This window comes from Rana temporaria, chromosome 5 (assembly GCF_905171775.1).
Source record: "Rana temporaria chromosome 5, aRanTem1.1, whole genome shotgun sequence".
NCBI classification, from domain to species: Eukaryota; Metazoa; Chordata; class Amphibia; order Anura; family Ranidae; genus Rana; species Rana temporaria.
In genome coordinates, this window is record NC_053493.1 from 424,814,988 (window position 1) to 424,833,232 (window position 18,245).

The 18,245-nt window shown below is 54.0% G+C and overlaps 1 protein-coding gene across 1 annotated transcript in view; it reads left to right on the forward strand.

Annotated features, from left to right (window-relative positions):
- The window catches only part of LOC120941723, a 78,337-nt gene extending 60,656 nt beyond the window's left edge, over positions 1-17,681 (forward strand). The window contains exons 26-42 of the mRNA XM_040355344.1: positions 463-600; positions 982-1,098; positions 2,383-2,544; positions 4,399-4,491; positions 5,814-5,966; positions 6,048-6,134; positions 6,225-6,386; positions 6,547-6,627; positions 7,736-7,888; positions 8,943-9,092; positions 9,237-9,392; positions 10,946-11,107; positions 12,237-12,356; positions 12,446-12,580; positions 14,582-14,860; positions 14,948-15,073; positions 16,747-17,681. Coding sequence (XP_040211278.1) covers positions 463-600; positions 982-1,098; positions 2,383-2,544; positions 4,399-4,491; positions 5,814-5,966; positions 6,048-6,134; positions 6,225-6,386; positions 6,547-6,627; positions 7,736-7,888; positions 8,943-9,092; positions 9,237-9,392; positions 10,946-11,107; positions 12,237-12,356; positions 12,446-12,580; positions 14,582-14,589 — 1,877 coding nt within the window. The 3' untranslated portion in view covers positions 14,590-14,860; positions 14,948-15,073; positions 16,747-17,681. The remainder of the gene's footprint in view (positions 1-462; positions 601-981; positions 1,099-2,382; positions 2,545-4,398; positions 4,492-5,813; positions 5,967-6,047; positions 6,135-6,224; positions 6,387-6,546; positions 6,628-7,735; positions 7,889-8,942; positions 9,093-9,236; positions 9,393-10,945; positions 11,108-12,236; positions 12,357-12,445; positions 12,581-14,581; positions 14,861-14,947; positions 15,074-16,746) is intronic.
- The last annotated feature ends 564 nt before the right edge of the window (positions 17,682-18,245 follow it).

Consider the following 18,245-nt stretch of genomic DNA (forward strand, 5'->3'; position numbering starts at 1 on the left):
ACAGGGGTAGAGGGACGCAGAGGGGAGAGGACAGTGGGAGAGGGACGCAGAGGGGAGAGGACGGTGGGAGAGGGACGCAGAGGGGAGAGGACGGTGGGAGAGGGACGCAGAGGGGAGAGGACGGTGGGAGAGGGACGCAGAGGGGAGAGGACGGTGGGAGAGGGACGCAGAGGGGAGAGGACGGTGGGAGAGGGACGCAGAAGGGAGAGGACGGTGGGAGTGAGAGGACAGGGGTAGAGGGACGCAGAGGGGAGAGGACAGTGGGAGAGGGACGCAGAGGGGAGAGGACGGTGGGAGAGGGACGCAGAGGGGAGAGGACGGTGGGAGAGGGACGCAGAGGGGAGAGGACATTCCACATAGGAATATTCATAGTTACATTTCCAATCAATAAATCCATATTGTTGGTGGTCGGGTCGCCCCTCTCTGATGCCCATTGTGGCTCAATAAGAGTTTTGTCTGCAGATGGAAAATGTCCTCTGATGAGCGTGAGGAACTGTGTGAGGAAGATCCCCAGCTGCTGGGCACCCCCTCCTCCTGTACGTGGCCCTGCCCCCACCTCCACTGTCCCTGAGCCCTGCCACACCCGCATCGGCACACAAGGTGGGTACCGACTGTTCCTCTGTAGAGTAGTCATGATCCCGGGTGGTTGATAGAGATCCCCAGCACTCCGCCCCCTAGAGCTCTCGGGTTGATAGTTCATGGAATTCTGGTGAGTGTCTCCCCCTATCTGTGGGATGTATAAACTGGAATGTGATGGGGGGGGGGGGGGGGCCTGAAATGGGGGGGGGGGGGTCCCCTCCAGGACGGGTATGGTATTCCTGTAGATGATCCCAGTGTGAGAAGAGCGCCTATAGACTGGGATGGGACCGCATTTTATGAAAACGCCACAGTAATGATTAGTCCTGCCCATGTGCCCGCCCCCGAGGAGTTCTGGTTTGGTTGAGCTGCCAGTTCTAATCGGATTTATCACGATGTGTGCAGGTGGCGGCATCCCGGTGAAGGTAGAGGTGAAGGAAGAGAAGAGTCCGAGCCCCATACCTACACCCACCAGACAATGGGCCCCGCCCACTGGGAGCCCCAGCAGTCCTGACCAATCAGGTGAGAAACTATTTAAACTTTCCTGTAAGCCGTATGATTATTTTACCATAATCGGGACCATCAATACCACCCACAGAGAGGAGACAGCGAATGACCTTTTACTTCTTCGGTCCAAGGAGTTGTACTAATAGATTGGACTCATCGATCCCCAAATTCCCTCAATACAATCTTCCTTCTAATAAAAAGAATCGCTCCAAAAATAAACCGGTTCTCATTAAAGACGTCCCACGAGGATTTATTGACATAGTGCTGCGATTTACCTTTTTGTCTGGAATACCTACAGATAAATACATCACTTCCTATGCCTAGGCACGCCTGATATCAGGGCGTTTCCTGCGCCTAGGCACTGTTGATATAATGGCGCTAATTGTGCCTAGGCACTCCTGACATCAGGGCTTGTCCTGCGCCTAGGCACTCCTGATGTCAGGGTGCTTCCTGCGCCTTGGTATTCTTAACCTCGGGACACTTCCTGTGCCTAGGCACTCCTAACCTCGGGACACTTTCTGCGCCTTGGCACTCCCGAGACCAAGGCGTTTCCTGCGCCTTGGCCCTCCCGAGACCAGGGCGTTTCCTGCACCTTGGCCCTCCCGAGACCAGGGCGTTTCCTGCGCCTTTGCCCTCCCGACACCAGGGCGTTTCCTGCGCCTTGGCCCTCCCGACACCAGGGGGTTTCCTGCACCTAGGCATTCCCGACACCAGGGGGTTTCCTGCGCCTTGGCCTTCCCGACACCAGGGCGTTTCCTGCGCCTTGGTCCTCTTGACACCAGGGCACGTCCTGCGCCTTGGCCCCCTTTCCGAATCCAAGGCATGTCCTGCGCCTAGGCACTCCCGACACCAGGGCGTTTTCTGCGCCTAGGCACTCCCGACACCAGGGCGCTTCCTGCGCCTTGGCCCTACCGACACCAGGGTGTTTTCTGCGCCTAGGCACTCCCGACACCAGGGTGTTTCCTGCACCTTGGCCCTCCCGACACCAGGGCATTTCCTGCGCCTTGGCCCTCCCGACACCAGGGCGTTTCCTGCGCCTTGGCCCTCCCGACACCAGGGCGTTTCCTGCGCCTTGGCCCTCTTGACATCTGTATTCATTATGAAATATTTTTTAATTGCTTGTGTATGGAGCTAGTACTCAATAGCAGAAAATGGGGGGAGGGGAGGACAAGGGCCTAGTAGGGTGTAAAGAATCTTCATATATATGATGGGATTGGTGGCGGCTTTGATTGGTTCAGTTCTGGAGGTCCTCCCCCCCCCCCCCCCCCCTGTGTGATCACTCTGCCCTTGTCTGTCTAGGAACACCATCCACAAGCATCCATCTCAGTGGCCTTAGGAGACTCATGGAGGAGATCCCGGTGGCGGAATCCAGCAGCTCTTCCCGCGCTATGTACAACATCGCCATCGGACACTCCATGATGAGGAGACACGACAGAACCAACTTCCTGTCCTACTACAACGGTGAGTTCAGGATAATAGAGACGTTTCGATCAGGTGGCTCTTACCCAACCGTAGTTCTCAGGCACCCCCCCCCCCCCCCCCCAACAGGTCATGTCTTCAGGATTTTCCTTTACACCAATGGAAAGGGCTTGGTATTTATTGCAGCTATGTCATCCCCCAAACATGGCCTGTTGGGGGTACTTTGAGGGCTGAGGTTGGGAACCATTGATTTAGAGGTTCTACGTTGTGGGGTAAGGTCTCCCTTAATCACCCAAGTCGCCTCAAGTGACGAGGTTCTACGTTGTGGGGTAAGGTCTCCTTCAATCACACAGGTGGCCTCAAGTGATGAGGCTCTACGTTGTGGGCTAAGGTCTCCTTCAATCACAGGTGGCCTCAAGTGATGAGGCTCTACGTTGTGGGGTAAGGTCTCCCTTAATCACACAAGTCGCCTCAAGTGACGAGGTTCTACGTTGTGGGGTAAGGGCTCCTTAAATCTCACAGGTGGTCTTAAGTGACGAGGCTCTACGTTGTGGGGTAAGGTCTCCTCCAATCACACAGGTGGTCTCAAGTGACGAGGCTCTACGTTGTGGGGTAAGGTCTCCTCCAATCACACAGGTGGTCTCAAGTGATGGGGTTCTACGTTGTGGGGTAAGGTCTCCTCCAATCACACAAGTGGTCTCAAGTGATGAGGTTCTACGTTGTGGGGTAAGGTCTCCTCCAATCACACAAGTGGTCTCAAGTGATGAGGCTCTACGTTGTGGGGTAAGGTCTCCTTCAATCACACAGGTGGTCTCAAGTGATGAGGTTCTACGTTGTGGGGTAAGGTCTTCAATCACACAGGTGGTCTCAAGTGATGAGGCTCTACGTTGTGGGGTAAGGTCTCCTTCAATCACACAAGTGGTCTCAAGTGATGAGGCTCTACGTTGTGGGGTAAGGTCTCCTTCAATCACACAGGTGGTCTCAAGTGATGAGGCTCTACGTTGTGGGGTAAGGTCTCCTTCAATCACACAAGTGAGGCTCTACATTGTGGGGTAAGGTCTCCTTCAATCACACAAGTGGTCTCAAGTGATGAGGCTCTACGTTGTGGGGTAAGGTCTTCAATCACACAGGTGGTCTCAAGTGACGAGGCTCTACGTTGTGGGGTAAGGTCTCCTTCAATCACACAGGTGGTCTCAAGTGATGAGGCTCTACGTTGTGGGGTAAGGTCTCCTTCAATCACACAAGTGAGGCTCTACATTGTGGGGTAAGGTCTCCTTCAATCACACAGGTGGTCTCAAGTGACGAGGCTCTACGTTGTAGGGTAAGGTCTCCTTCAATCACACAGGTGGTCTCAAGTGACGAGGCTCTACGTTGTAGGGTAAGGTCTCCTTCAATCACACAAGTGGTCTCAAGTGATGAGGCTCTACGTCAGGGATCTTCAAACTACGGCCCTCCAGCTGTTGCAGAACTACACATCCCATGAGGCATTGCAAGACTCTTGACATTCACATACATGACTGAGCATGATGGGAATTGTAGTTTCTGAACAACTGGAGGGCCGTAGTTTGAAGACCCCTGCTCTACGTTGTGGGGTAAGGTCTTCAATCACACAGGTGGTCTCAAGTGACTGGAGGACAGGGTGGTAGATACTTACCCAATGACCTCAACGACCACCCCTTCCCATTTTCCTTAGCCGCCTTTACCAACACCTGAGGGCCAATTGAAGACATTTGTGTACACAGACATAAGACAGCTGTGTGTACCAGAACCTCCTAATGCCCCTCCCCCATGGCCAAACTGCTAACAGGTCCTCTTTGTTCTGTATATTGGAGTCTTCAGAGCCATGTAATATTCGGGGTGACCACTGATGATCCCCTATCTTCTTCCCTTTTGCAGATGACGGCATCTTCCAGGCCGAGCTGAACGATAACACGGTGGCGTCTGTGGATTCGGTGTACAGCGATGATACCAGCTTGTCCTCCGAGAACTGTGAGACCCGTTCGTCTTTGAACAGTTATGGGGGGAATATACTGAGCATCGCATATCACCCCGACAGTCCGGGGTCAGGGGGGGGTATTTGGAGACGCCCAGGCTCAGTGACTCAGCAAGTACTGGAGACAGACAGACAATCGTGGTGGGCGGGACAGAGCAAAGGGCTCCTGGCCTGTCAATCATGGTGTGATGTCATAGAGGGTGGGACAGAGCAGAAGTTTTCCAGCCTGTCAATCGTGGTGTGATGTCATGGAGGGCGGGAAAAAAGCAGAGGTCTCCCGGCATGTCCTTAATGGTGTAATGTCATGGTGGGCGGGACAGAGCAGAAGTCTCCCCAGCCTCTCAATCGTGGTGTGATGTCATGGTGGGTGGGACAAAGCAGTAGTCTCCCCCGGCCTATCCTGGTGTGATGTCATGGTGGGTGGGACAAAGCAGAAGTCTCCCAGCTTGTAAATCACGGTGGGCAGGACAGAGCAGAAGACTCCCAGCCTCTCAATCATGGTGGGTGGGACAAAGCAGAAGTCTCCCGGCCTATCAATCGTGGTGTGATGTCATGGTGGGCGGGACAAAGCAGAAGTCTCCCAGCCTATCAATCATGGTGTGATGTCATGGTAGGCAGGACAGATCAGAAGTCTCCCGGCCTGTCAAGGTCATGGTGGGTGGGACAAAGCAGAAGTCTCCCGGCCTATCAATCGTGGTGTGATGTCATGGTGGGCGGGACAAAGCAGAAGTCTCCCAGCCTATCAATCATGGTGTGATGTCATGGTAGGCAGGACAGATCAGAAGTCTCCCGGCCTGTCAAGGTCATGGTGGGTGGGACAAAGCAGAAGTCTCCCAGCCTCTCAATCGTGGTGTGATGTCATGGTGGGCGGGACAAAGCAGAAGTCTCCCAGCCTATCAATCATGGTGTGATGTCATGGTGGGCAGGACAGATCAGGAGTTTGAGATGCCCAAGCTCACACAGGTTTACTGGCTGGTCATTGGCTCGGTGCTGTCATGTGATCCCTCCATACCTGGAAGTACCAGGTCCTTTCCTTACTGCTGCCAGTGGAGCTGAGTGGTGGGCGATGTGATGGGCGGCATTAAAGGGCACTTTAGTTTTTTTCTTTTTTTTCTTCACACCTTCTATTTTTTTGGGGTCCTTCACCCCCAAATATTCTACTGGTCCTTGAGGGGGACGGAATGGACCAATCACAGCTTCACTGTGTATTTCCCCTTTAAGAATGGCTCCTTTAAGGACCTCTCCCTTCTATAATGATGATCTTCAGAGGCTGTTCATGATAACATTGTAGTTTTCTGTACTTCGCCCCCCCCCTCAGTGGATCCCTCGTATTCAGCGATCGGTGGGATGCAGCGGGTGGTGAGCGAGTTCGCAGAGCTGGGCTCGGTCAGTCCTTTGGTGGCGGTTTCCGTACCGCCGTCCTCCGGCGCCCAGGAAGGACATGGAATGAAGGCCAGGGAGCCGACACCCGGTGAGTGCCAAATGTTAGCATGTTCTCCGGGTCCCCTGACCCTGACCGGCCGGTACTAATGTCCGTCCTCCTCCTCCGCAGGTTCCGCTCCTCGTCTGAACGATGCCGGGAGGGGGTCGCAGAGGGGGATGCTGGTGAGCAGGGCGAGCGCCTGTTCCACTGAGAATGGTGAGAAGCCGTAGACCAATCAGAGCTCTTCTTGATGTGACCCCGTGATCCTGATTTTTTGTATCATCCCGCGGCTCGTCTTCTCTACAGGGGAGGCTGCGTACGCGGCGCTGTGCGGACTGCAGAAGGTCGTCCGCGGCTTCAACGAGCAGGAATGTGTGAGCCCCTTCACAGCGGTGCGGAGCGCCCCCCATCATGGCGGCGGCCCGCGGGAGAGTCTGACCAAGAGAAGCTTCACCCAGGAGGAGGAAGGTGAGGATGGGGGAGGGGTGCACTTGGGTCCTAATGTTTTCTCCGGGATCCATGATTGGTGTTTCTACATGTAGCGGGGGAGGGGTCTGACCTGGGGGTGATTCAACAACAACCCCCCCCCCCCCCCTATAACAGCTCGTTCATTTCTCTGTGTCTCCAGGGGAATCTCCACAGCTTCCGGATTCTTCTCCAGCGCTGACCACTCGTTTCCTGTGTGAGGGGTCCTGGCTCCCCAATGCTGGTGAGATGCCCCAGCTATCGCCCCCCTCCATGTCTCCAGTTATAGAGCCCCCACCATGTCTCCAGTTACAGCGCCCCCCTCCGTGTCTCCAGTTATAGCGCTCCACCATGTCTCTGGTTACCATGTCTCCAGTTATAGAGCCCCCTCCACCTCTCCAGTTATAGGACTCCCACCATGTCTCCAGTTATAGAGCCCCCCCCATGTCTCCAGTTATAGAGCCCCCCTCCATGTCTGCAGTTATAGAGTCCCCCTCCATGTCTCCAGTTATAGAGCCCCCCTCCATGTCTCCAGTTATAGAGCCCCCCTCCATGTCTCCAGTTATAGAGCCCCCTCCATGTCTCCAGTTATAGAGCCCCCCTCCATGTCTCCAGTTATAGAGCCCCCCTCCATGTCTCCAGTTATAGAGCCCCCTCCATGTCTCCAGTTATAGAGCCCCCCTCTATCTCTCCAGTTATAGAGCCCCCCTCTGTGTCTCCAGTTATAGAGCCCCCCTCTGTGTCTCCAGTTATAGAGCCCCCCCTCTGTGTCTCCAGTTATAGAGCCCCCCTCTGTGTCTCCAGTTATAGAGCCCCCTCCATGTCTCCAGTTATAGAGCTCCCGCCGTGTCTCCAGTTATAGAGCTCCCGCCGTGTCTCCAGTTTTAGGGCCTGCCCCCCGTCTTCAATTTTAGGGCCTCCCCCCCGTCTTCAGTTTTAGGGCCCCCCCCGCGTCTCCAGTTTTAGGGCCCCCCCCGCATCTCCAGTTTTAGGGCCCCCCCCGCGTCTTCAGTTTTAGGGCCCCCCCCCGCATCTCCAGTTTTAGGGCCCCCCTGCGTCTCCAGTTTTAGGGCCTCCCCCCCCGTCTTCAGTTTTAGGGCCTCCCCCCCCCGTCTTCAGTTTTAGGGCCTCCCCCATGCCTCCAGTTTTAGGGCCTCCCCCGTGCCTCCAGTTTTAGGTCCCCCCCCCCCCGCATCTCCAGTTTTAGGGTCCCCCCCCGCGTCTCCAGTTTTAGGGCCCCCACCGCGTCTCCAGTTTTAGGGCCCCCACCGCGTCTCCAGTTTTAGGGCACCCACTGCGTCTCCAGTTTTAGGGCCCCCACTGCGTCTGATCTATCCTCTCTCCCCCCGCAGACTCCTCCTACTCTGCCCTCAGCGGACTCCAGAAGGTGGTGAATGGCTTCTCTGATCTCGGTTGTGTCAGTCCATTCTCAGCAGTCAGCACATCCGCCAGTGAAAGCGCCGTAGAAATTTGCTCCCGGAAAAAGAGCGAACAGCCGGCCCTGGGTGAGGAGACTGAAACCTTCCCCCCCAGGAAAGATCTCCATTTCTCAGAAAGTCCTGACTGAAAGTGTCCTTCATGGATCCATGAGATCTTCTTGGGTTCAGTGTCCGATGACGGTCCTTGTCTTGGTACTCTGGCCCCCCGATGACTGTCCTTGTCTTGGTACTCTGGCCCCCCGATGACGGTCCTTGTCTTTGTACTCTGGCCCCCCGATGACTGTCCTTGTCTTGGTACTCTGGCCCCCCGATGACGGTCCTTGTCTTGGTACTCTGGCCCCCCGATGACGGTCCTTGTCTTGGTACTCTGGCCCCCCGATGGCGGTCCTTGTATTGGTATGCTGGCCCCTCGATGGTGGTCCTTGTCTTGGTACGCTGGGCTCCCGGTGACAATCATTGTCTCGGTATGCTGCCCCCCCCCCGGTGACGGTTCTAGTCTTGGTATGGTGCCCCCCCCCCCCTCCCCCCCGGTGACGGTTCTAGTCTTGGTATGCTGGCCCCCCGATGATGGTCCTTGTCTTGGTACTCTGGCCCCCCCCCCGATAACGGTCCTTGTATTGGTATGCTGGCCCCCCCCCCCCCGGTGACAGTCCTTGTCTCGGTACGCTGGGCTCCCGGTGACAATCATTGTCTCGGTATGCTGGCCCCCCCGGTGACGGTCCTTGTCTTGGTATGCTGGCCCCCCCGGTGACGGTTCTTGTCTTGGTACATGGGGGCCCCCCCGGTGACGGTTCTTGTCTTGGTACATGGGGGCCCCCCGATGACGGTCCTTGTCTTGGTACTATGGCCCCCCGATGACGGTCCTTGTCTTGGTACTATGGCCCCCCGATGACGGTCCTTATCTTGGTATGCTGGGCCCCCCCCTGGTGACAGTTCTTGTCTTGATATGCAAGCCCCCCCCTGTCAGTTCACGTCTTGATATGCAGACCCCCCGGTGACAGTTCTTGTCTTTATTTGCTGGCCCCCGGTGACAGTTCTTGTCTCGGTACCCGGGCCCCTGATGGGTCCTTGCTATTATTCAGTATTAGAAGATGTAAATGACGTGTTCTCTCCTGTACAGACGCCTCCTGTTCTGCTCTCTGTGGGGTGAAGAAGGTGAATAATGGGGTCCCTGACAGCAGCTGTGTGAGTCCGGCCACGGCGTCTAGCAACCCTTCCAGTGTGGGAGAGCCGGACCCCGGTGTGAGGAGGAGATGTGAGCAAAGCGAAGGTCAGTTGGGTCATTTCCAAGCCAAATTCCGGGTGCAGGATAACCCAGGACTGCGTGATAAATGGGCCCCTATCCTGTGTATTGGGGGGGGAGGGGGGATGTCTGTCCAGCTCGGGTCTCATTCTATATATCTGTGTCTTCCAGTCCACAGCGACTCTTCACGCTCTCATGGACCATCCAACACTCCGCAAAGGAATCCTCCTCGACCCAGCGGTCAGTGTATCGACCTGACGCAGGAGGAGGAGCCAGCAGGCGCTAAAGCCAGAACACCCAATCAGGAGAAGCATAGCTTCAGGAATGGTAAATGCTTCCTCCATCTACAGGACAATGTTTGTACCTCCTGGGTTGTCTTTCTCTATGGAGCATGTCCAAGGGTGGTCCCTCTCTATGGAGCATGTCCATGGGTTGTCCTTCTCTATGGAGCGTGTCCAAGGGTGGTCCTTCTCTATGGAGCTTGTCTATGGGTGGTCCTTCTCTATGGAGCATGTCTATGGGTGGTCCCTCTGTATGGAGCATGTCTATGGGTGGTCCCTCTCTATGGAGCATGTCTATGGGTGGTCCCTCTCTGTGGAGCATGTCCAAGGGTGGTCCGTCTCTATGGAGCGTGTCTATGGGTGGTCCTTCTCTATGGAGCATGTCTATGGGTGGTCCTTCTCTATGGAAGCATGTCCATGGGTGGTCCTTCTCTATGGAGCATGTCTATGGGTGGTCCTTCTCTATGGAGCATGTCTAAGGGTGGTCCTTCTCTATGGAGCATGTCTATGGGTGGTCCTTCTCTATGGAGCATGTCCAAGGGTGGTCCTTCTCTATGGAGCATGTCTATGGGTGGTCCGTCTCTATGGAGCATGTCTATGGGTGGTCCGTCTCTATGGAGCATGTCTATGGGTGGTCCTTCTCTATGGAGCATGTCTATGGGTGGTCCGTCTCTATGGAGCATGTCTATGGGTGGTCCGTCTCTATGGAGCATGTCTATGGGTGGTCCTTCTCTATGGAGCATGTCTATGGGTGGTCCGTCTCTATGGAGCATGTCTATGGGTGGTCCTTCTCTATGGAGCATGTCTATGGGTGGTCCTTCTCTATGGAGCATGTCCAAGGGTGGTCCTTCTCAATGGAACATGGTCATGGGTGGTCCTTTTCAATGGAGCATGGTCATGGGTGGTCCTTCTCTATGGAGCATGTCTATGGGTGGTCCTTCTCTGTGGAGCATGTCAATGGGTGGTCCTTCTCTATGGAGCATGTCTATAAGGGTGGTCCTTCTCTATGGAGCATGTCCATGGGTGGTCCTTCTCTATGGAGCATGTCTCTAAGGGTGGTCCTTCTGTATGGAGCATGTCCATGGGTGGTCCTTCTCTATGGAGCATGTCTATGGGTGGTCCTTCTCTATGGAGCATGTCTATGGGTGGTCCTTCTCTATGGAGCATGTCTATGGGTGGTCCTTCTCTATGGAGCATGTCCAAGGGTGGTCCTTCTCTCTGGGCATGTCTATGGGTGGTCCTACTCTATGGAGCATGTCCATGGGTTGTCCTTCTCTATGAAGCATGTCTATGGGTGGTCCTCTATGGAGCATGTCTCTATGGGTGGTCCTTCTCTATGGAGCATCTCTATGGGTGGTCCTTCTCTGTGGAGCGTGGTCATGGGTGGTCCTTCTCTATGGAGCATGTCCATGGGTGGTCCTTCTCTATGGAGCATGTCCAAGGGTGGTCCTTCTCTGTGGAGCATGGTCATGGGTGGTCCTTCTCTGTGGAGCATGGTCATGGGTGGTCCTTCTCTGTGGAGCATGTTATAGGTATTCTAATTCTTTAGGAGATCCAGAACAATCTGTACTGTAATGAAAATGACTTTTCTTGTAACAGACCGAACCCCAGAAGCGTCCGGCGGCCAGGCCACGAAGCCAATGGGGGAGCGGAGCCGACCCCCCCCTGCCAGCTCCCAGCTCATCGATCTGACGGAGGAGGAGGAGGCGCCGCTCAGGCACAAAGTACCGAGCTCAGAGGCCGGCAGGAAGTCTCATTCTGGTGAGAGGACGGGGAATGGAAATCTGAAGATGGTGGGACTGTTCTGTCCTGCGGTCCCCTCAGCAGCGGCCAATCCATGAATAGGATGAAACTCATAGCCCCTCCCCCATATAACCTGCAGCCATAGTCACACCGGTGACCTCTAGCAAGCTTCTGATCTCAGACCTGGGGGTGGAGTCACATGTCATGTGATGCATTTAATAGGAACACTGGGTGCATTTACCAAGAAGCCCCCTCTTTCCAGGGGGGGAGGTCACATTCTCCGTTTTTGGTTTTAGGGCTCATTTACACTTGTTGGGACTTTCACACATTAAAGTGCCTACTGTGTCAACTTGCTTTTTTTCAGTAACCCCCAGCTCTGCTGATCCCCCACTCAGTAGTAACCCAAGCTTTGCTGATCCCCCCCCACTCAGTAAAAACTCACAGCTGTGCTGATACCCCACTCAGTAGCACCCCCAGCTCTTCTGATCCCCCACTCATTAGTAAACACTGCATCTGCTGATTTCCCACTCGGTAGTAACCCGAGCTCTGCTGACCCCTCATTTAATAGTAACCACCAGCTCTGCTGATCCCCCGCTCAGTAGTAACCCAAACTCTGTTGATCCCCCACTCAGTAGTAACTCCCAGCTGTGCTGATACCCCACTTCGGCCTAGCTCCGGAGCCGCGGCAATCCCCGGACCACAGTGTGTTCCGATCCGAAGGGGGTGACCCGTTCGGATCGCGGATCAACTGTGATCCGTTGCACCCCTATTTCTCAGTGCATCCTGGGATATCTCATACCTGCAATACCTCCAAAACAAAGCCAAGCCAACGCTGAATGAAAACCCCTCAAAAGCTTTAGGTGCTGTCAGCGAGCGTTGTCATAGACTTCTATGGAGGCTTTGGAGATGCTTTGAAGCACCAAGAAAGTGACATGGGGGGGGGGGGGGGTCATGTTTTAGCAAAACAGACACAACATGTGACCAGGACTGTAAGGAACCATTTCTTTTAGTGGGAGGAGCTTTGATTGGGATTCAGAGTGCGTTAAAAAAAAAACGTCCAATTGCAGTTTTGGAAGCGAGTGTAAAGAAGGCCTCGGGGTTTCGTATTTTCTCCCGGATCCTCTAATATGTCTTTCTCTGCTCTCAGCCAATCAACATAAAGCCACTTCAGAAAGAAAGCACAGACCCTCCATCACCGCAGCCAGGACACAGAGGGGGGGTGCAGACAGGCCGCTGGACCCGGGGCCCTCCGGAGCCCGCAGAGGAGGTGAGAGTGATGTATTGGTAAAGCGGGTGGTCTCCCCCCGGTGCGCGTGCCGTCATCTCACATCCCGTATGATTGTGTCTCTTCTCCAGGAGTCCCCACCGTAAATGAACACATCAGCGGCCTGGAGAAGCTGCTGAAAGGAGTGCCGACGTTTACCCCACCGAATGCCCCCAGCGGGCAGAGGCGCGGCGGGAGCTGGTGGTTTAAAAGCACGTCCCCTCATGGTAATGTATAAGGAGGGGCAAGGCTCGACTCTCTTCTCATTGGGCACCACCAGTTACCATTAGTGTAGACTGTTTGTGTAGGCCAATCAGATTGCAGCTGTCCTTCTCTAGACTGTGGGTTACATTGTAGCCATCTTTCTCTGTTACTTACAGAATCCCCTCCTCCATGTTTTAGAGGCAATGGGAAGGGGTTTTGTAGTCCTGTCGTAGGATGGCAATCAGTGGCGGCTGGTGGTCATTTTTTTGGGGGACGCAAACAAACAGTTCCCCCCCTCTAACGCGGCCAGTTCCCCCCCTCTAACGCGGCCAGTTTCCCCCCTCTAACGCGGCCAGTTTCCCCCCTCTAACGCGGCCAGTTTCCCCCCTCTAACGCGGCCAGTTTCCCCCCTCTAACGCGGCCAGTTTCCCCCCTCTAACGCGGCCAGTTTCCCCCCTCTAACGCGGCCAGTTTCCCCCCTCTAACGCGGCCAGTTTCCCCCCTCTAACGCGGCCAGTTTCCCCCCTCTAACGCGGCCAGTTTCCCCCCTCTAACGCGGCCAGTTTCCCCCCTCTAACGCGGCCAGTTTCCCCCCTCTAACGCGGCCAGTTTCCCCCCTCTAACGCGGCCAGTTTCCCCCCTCTAACGCGGCCAGTTTCCCCCCTCTAACGCGGCCAGTTTCCCCCCTCTAACGCGGCCAGTTTGCCCCCTCAAACTGCGCCAGTTTGCCCCCTCAAACTGCGCCAGTTTGCCCCCTCAAACTGCGCCAGTTTGCCCCCTCAAACTGCGCCAGTTTGCCCCCTCAAACTGCGCCAGTTTGCCCCCTCAAACTGCGCCAGTTTGCCCCCTCAAACGCGGCCAGTTTGCCCCCTCATACGCGGCCAGTTTGCCCCTCAAATGCAGCCAAACTAGCCGCATTTAGAGGGGGAAAACTGTACTGGCCGCATTTAGAGGGGGGAAGCTGGCACTTACCTTTCTCGGGTCCTCGATGTCTTCTCCCACCCTCAATGTTATCTCTGCTATGATTGGATGCCTGATAGGCTTCCAATCATAGCACCTGTTGCTCCACCCAATCAGGTAACCAGACCCGGGCGCACCTGATTGACTGTGAGGCGGGTCAGCGTTAGGGCAGCACAGTGTAAATGGGGAACGCACAGCAGTGGGCCCGCTGTTTAATCATGTGGAAGCCAATTAGAGCCCACAGGCTCCAATCAAGAAGCCAATTGCTCTTATCAGGCACTTCCAAAACACCCCCACCCATGTAATTCAGATGGCCGGCGCTTAACAGGGGGCCAAACACCTGAATAGGGGGCGGCAGCGGCAACAATGCATAAATCTATCTATTGTTAAAGCGGGGGTTCACCATATTAAAAAAAAAAAAAAAAAATTATTCTAGCATAAAATTCGGCATCGTAGCGCGAGCTACAGTATGCCGGTCTTACATTTTTTATCCCCGTACTCACTGTTTAATCGTACCTAGACGATTCCGACTGCCCACGGGGAATGGGCGTTCCAATCCAGACGGAAAGTGATTGACGTCCGGCTCTGGCGCGCCACGCTTCTCCGGAAATAGCCGAAATAGGCTTGGCTCTTCACGGCGCCTGCGCATAGCCTGTGCGCAGACGCCGTGAAGAGCCGAGATCTACTCCGGCTGTCTTCGGGGAGCGTGACGTGCCAGGGCCGGCCGTCAATCACCCTCCCTCTCCATAGGCACGCCCATTCCCCGCGGCAGACGGAATCGTCTAGGTACGATTAAACAGTGAGTACGGGGATAAAAAATGTAAGACCGGCCGAATTTTATGCTGAAATGTTGTTCAGCAGGGTGAACCACCGCTTTAAGTGAGGGGTGCAGGAGAGGGGGGGCGGCGCTCCTGCGCCCACTATGGACGCCACTGATGACAATGCCGCTCTCCTCCATAGATACTGACCCGAAATGGACAGATTGGAGTGTAATTGTGATTTAGGAATATGGTGTATGGGAGGGAGCAGAACTGGGAGCCTCAATCTCTCCTCTTGTCCTCCAGAGACGTGAAAGGGCCGCAGTGATCACCGTTGCTGGACATGAAGGGCGAGGGAATGGGCGTGATCGTGACCTCACAAAAAGCATTTTATTGTAAGAGACCGAACATTAAGGGGGGATCCTGCCTATCACACGGATCTGCAGATCTCACAAGGAGGAAATCACTGACAATCTCTGAGGGTTTACAGACATTACCAATCACCGGGAGAGACACCGGCCCGGGGGCCACAACAACCAGACCAGACGCAGATAAGGGAGGGCAGCGTGGATGTCCAAAGTGTTGGTGAGTACTGAGGTCACGTCTCAGACAAGGGAAACCCATTGGATTGTTTGGTCCTTTCCCTGAATTCTTGTGGCCTTATCTCCACAGGGGGGCGCTGCTCCATGAACATGATTCCAATAGAAGGCCATCGGTGTGACAGACAAGGCTTCAGATACGCCATCTATACTCTGCGTCACTCCGAGCCGCTAAGACATGGCGGACACACTGCTTTTGGTATGTATACACACTCATTGGGTGAAGGGTGTATGCGTAGGGAACAGATACTTTTTATTGGTGTTTATACTATATGACCAAAAGTAAGTGGACCCCCCTCCAAATGATGGAGTTCAGGTGTCTCCAGTGAAGAGTGCTGGTAAATCTCCATCATACAAAGACATTGTAGACAATTATGTTCCTCGAACCTTGTGCCAACAGATTGGTGAAGACCAGTTCTGTTCCAGCATAACTGTGCCACCCATGTGTACAAAGCCAGCTCCATAAAGACATGGTTTGGCCAGTTTGAACCAGCTCCATAAAGACATGGGTTGGCCAGTTTGAACCAGCTCCATAAAGACATGGGTTGGCCAGTTTGAACCAGCTCCATAAAGACATGGGTTGGCCAGTTTGAACCAGCGCCATAAAGACATGGGTTGGCCAGTTTGAACCAGCGCCATAAAGACATGGGTTGGCCAGTTTGAACCAGCTCCATAAAGACACAGATTGGCCAGTTTGAACCAGCTCCATAAAGACACAGGTTGGCCAGTTTGGACCAGCTCCATAAAGACACGGGTTGGCCAGTTTGCACATCTTCATAAAGACATGGGTTGGCCAGTGTGGACCAGCTCCATAAAGACATGGGTTGGCCAGTGTGGACCAGCTCCATAAAGACACGGGTTGGCCAGTTTTAACCAGCTCCATGAAGACACAGGTTGGCCAGTTTTAACCAGCTCCATAAAGACATGGGTTGACCAGTTTGAACCAGCTCCATGAAGACATGGGTTGGCCAGTTTGAACCAGCTCCATAAAGACATGGGTTGGCCAGTTTGAACCAGCTCCATAAAGACATGGGTTGGCCAGTTTGAACCAGCTCCATGAAGACATGGGTTGGCCAGTTTGAACCAGCTCCATGAAGACATGGGTTGGCCAGTTTGAACCAGCTCCATAAAGACATGGGTTGGCCAGTTTGAACCAGCTCCATAAAGACATGGGTTGGCCAGTTTGAACCAGCTCCATAAAGACATGGGTTGAACAGTTTGGACCAGCTCCATAAAGACATGGGTTGACCAGCTCCATAAACACATGGGTTGACCAGTTTGGACCAGCTCCATAAAGACATGGGTTGACCAGTTTGGACCAGCCCCATCAACACATGTGTTGAGGAGTTTGAACCAGCTCCATAAAGATATGGGTTGACCAGTTTGGTGTGCATACCTGAGTTGTCAATGACAGCCAGGATTGAGAGTCTGTGCATATCTGAGCCATTATTGACCACTGCCATCGAGAGCCCTCAGCTGTGCATACCTGAGCTGTCAATGTCGGGATTGGGAGCCCCCAGCTGTGCATACCTGAGCTGTCAATGTCAGGATCGGGAGCCCCCAGCTGTGCATACCTGAGCTGTCAATGTCAGGATCGAGAGCCACCAGCTGTGCATACCTGAGCTGTCAATGTCAGGATCGAGAGCCCCCAGCTGTGCATACCCGAGCTGTCAATGTTAGGATTGGGAGCCCCCAGCTGTGCATTTCTGAGCTGTCAATGACAACTGGCATTGAGAGCCACCAGCCGTGCAAAGTGCTGACTGTTTGTTCTAAAAGTGTATCGGGCTGAGAAATGTTAATGAACAGATTGTGGGTGGTAAGGGGTTAAATATTAACTGTTGTCTGTAATCCTTTTTTTTTTTTTTGTCACAGGGCCCGCCTTTCTCATCACCCATCACATGATTCTATGATTCTTGAGCATCATTGGACTCTCATGATGTCATCTCCTTCCCTGCTGTTTCTTGAACTGGTCTGAGCTACAAGGTGCGAAGACTCATCCTGCAGATGGCGCTGTTTTCAGAAAAGCACGGGATCCTCTGGCCTCGCTCCTGTACCTGGCTCCGGACCCTCTGGCCTGGCTCCGGATCCTCCGGCCTCGCTCCTGTACCTGGCTCCGGATCCTCCAGCCTCGCTCCTGTATCTGGTTTTGGATCCTCTCCTTGCTCCTGTACCTGGCTCTGGATCCTCCGGCCTCGCTCCTGTATCTGGTTTTGGATCCTCTCCTTGCTCCTGTACCTGGCTCTGGATCCTCCGGCCTCGCTCCTGTATCTGGTGTTGGATCCTCTCCTTGCTCCTGTACCTGGCTCCGGATCCTCCGGCCTCGCTCCTGTACCTGGCTCTGGATCCAGTACCTGGCTCTGGATTCTCTGGCCTCGCTCCTGTTTCTGGCTCTGGATCCACCGCAGCTCACCCTGGCCCCCCCCCCAATATCGGCACTCTGCCATAAACACGTTGTAGGCCAGGCGGCTTCAGAACTGTTACAGAAATGTCTATTTTTCTACAAGTCACTTTATGTACATAGAAGGAACGTCTGACTGCGACAATCTGTACAGATGTATAGAACTCCATCCCTCGGGATAACAGGGTCTAACGCTACAGAGACTGAATCTTACCGTGTATAGATTATTTTGTGTGTTCCCGTTTTTTTTTATAGTCCCGACTGAAACGTTTCTTACATTTTACACCCAGCAGATTTGGTGATATCTGGGTATTGTGAAGGGGCCGGTAAAGTGCGGATTAGAGGGCGGCTCATGAAGAGGAGTTATATGTGACATTCAGCATTACATAAAAGACGAGATATTATTATACCGATGAATTCTTTTCTCAAGTGTTCTCCAAAAGAAACTTCATGTGCAATTGCTGCCACCTTACAATATAAAAGTATAGCAACCCAAAAGTGGAGTGAGAGTCCCCCCCGTCCCCACAACAGGTAGCGCAATTGGTAATAACGTAACCGCTTCAATAGCGGGTAGTTCTGCGATAGGCGGAGGGCCGTAGTTTGTCCACTAGAAGTGATATCCATTGCTTAGGATCTCCTTATACTGGCTCCTCCCATTTGGACCTCCTTTAATCGCTCTCGGCACTCATAACGCCGCTGCGACTTGGAAGGGAAGAAACTTCCCTGGCGGGATCCCGTAATTACCTCTTTAATCAAACCCAACTTTAGTTAAAATGAAACTCGCAAGCATAATAATAATTCAGCCCTAAAGACGAAACGCGTCGGAGTGGAGCTGCACGGCAAACGGAAGTTACATCAGACCGGAAGTGGTGCAACCGGGTGAGACGGCCCGACCGGCCCTGGTGCCACATGAAGTGGTGAATGAATCGATGGGCTTCATTTTTTTAAAGCTTGTGAGTTTTATTTGAACTGA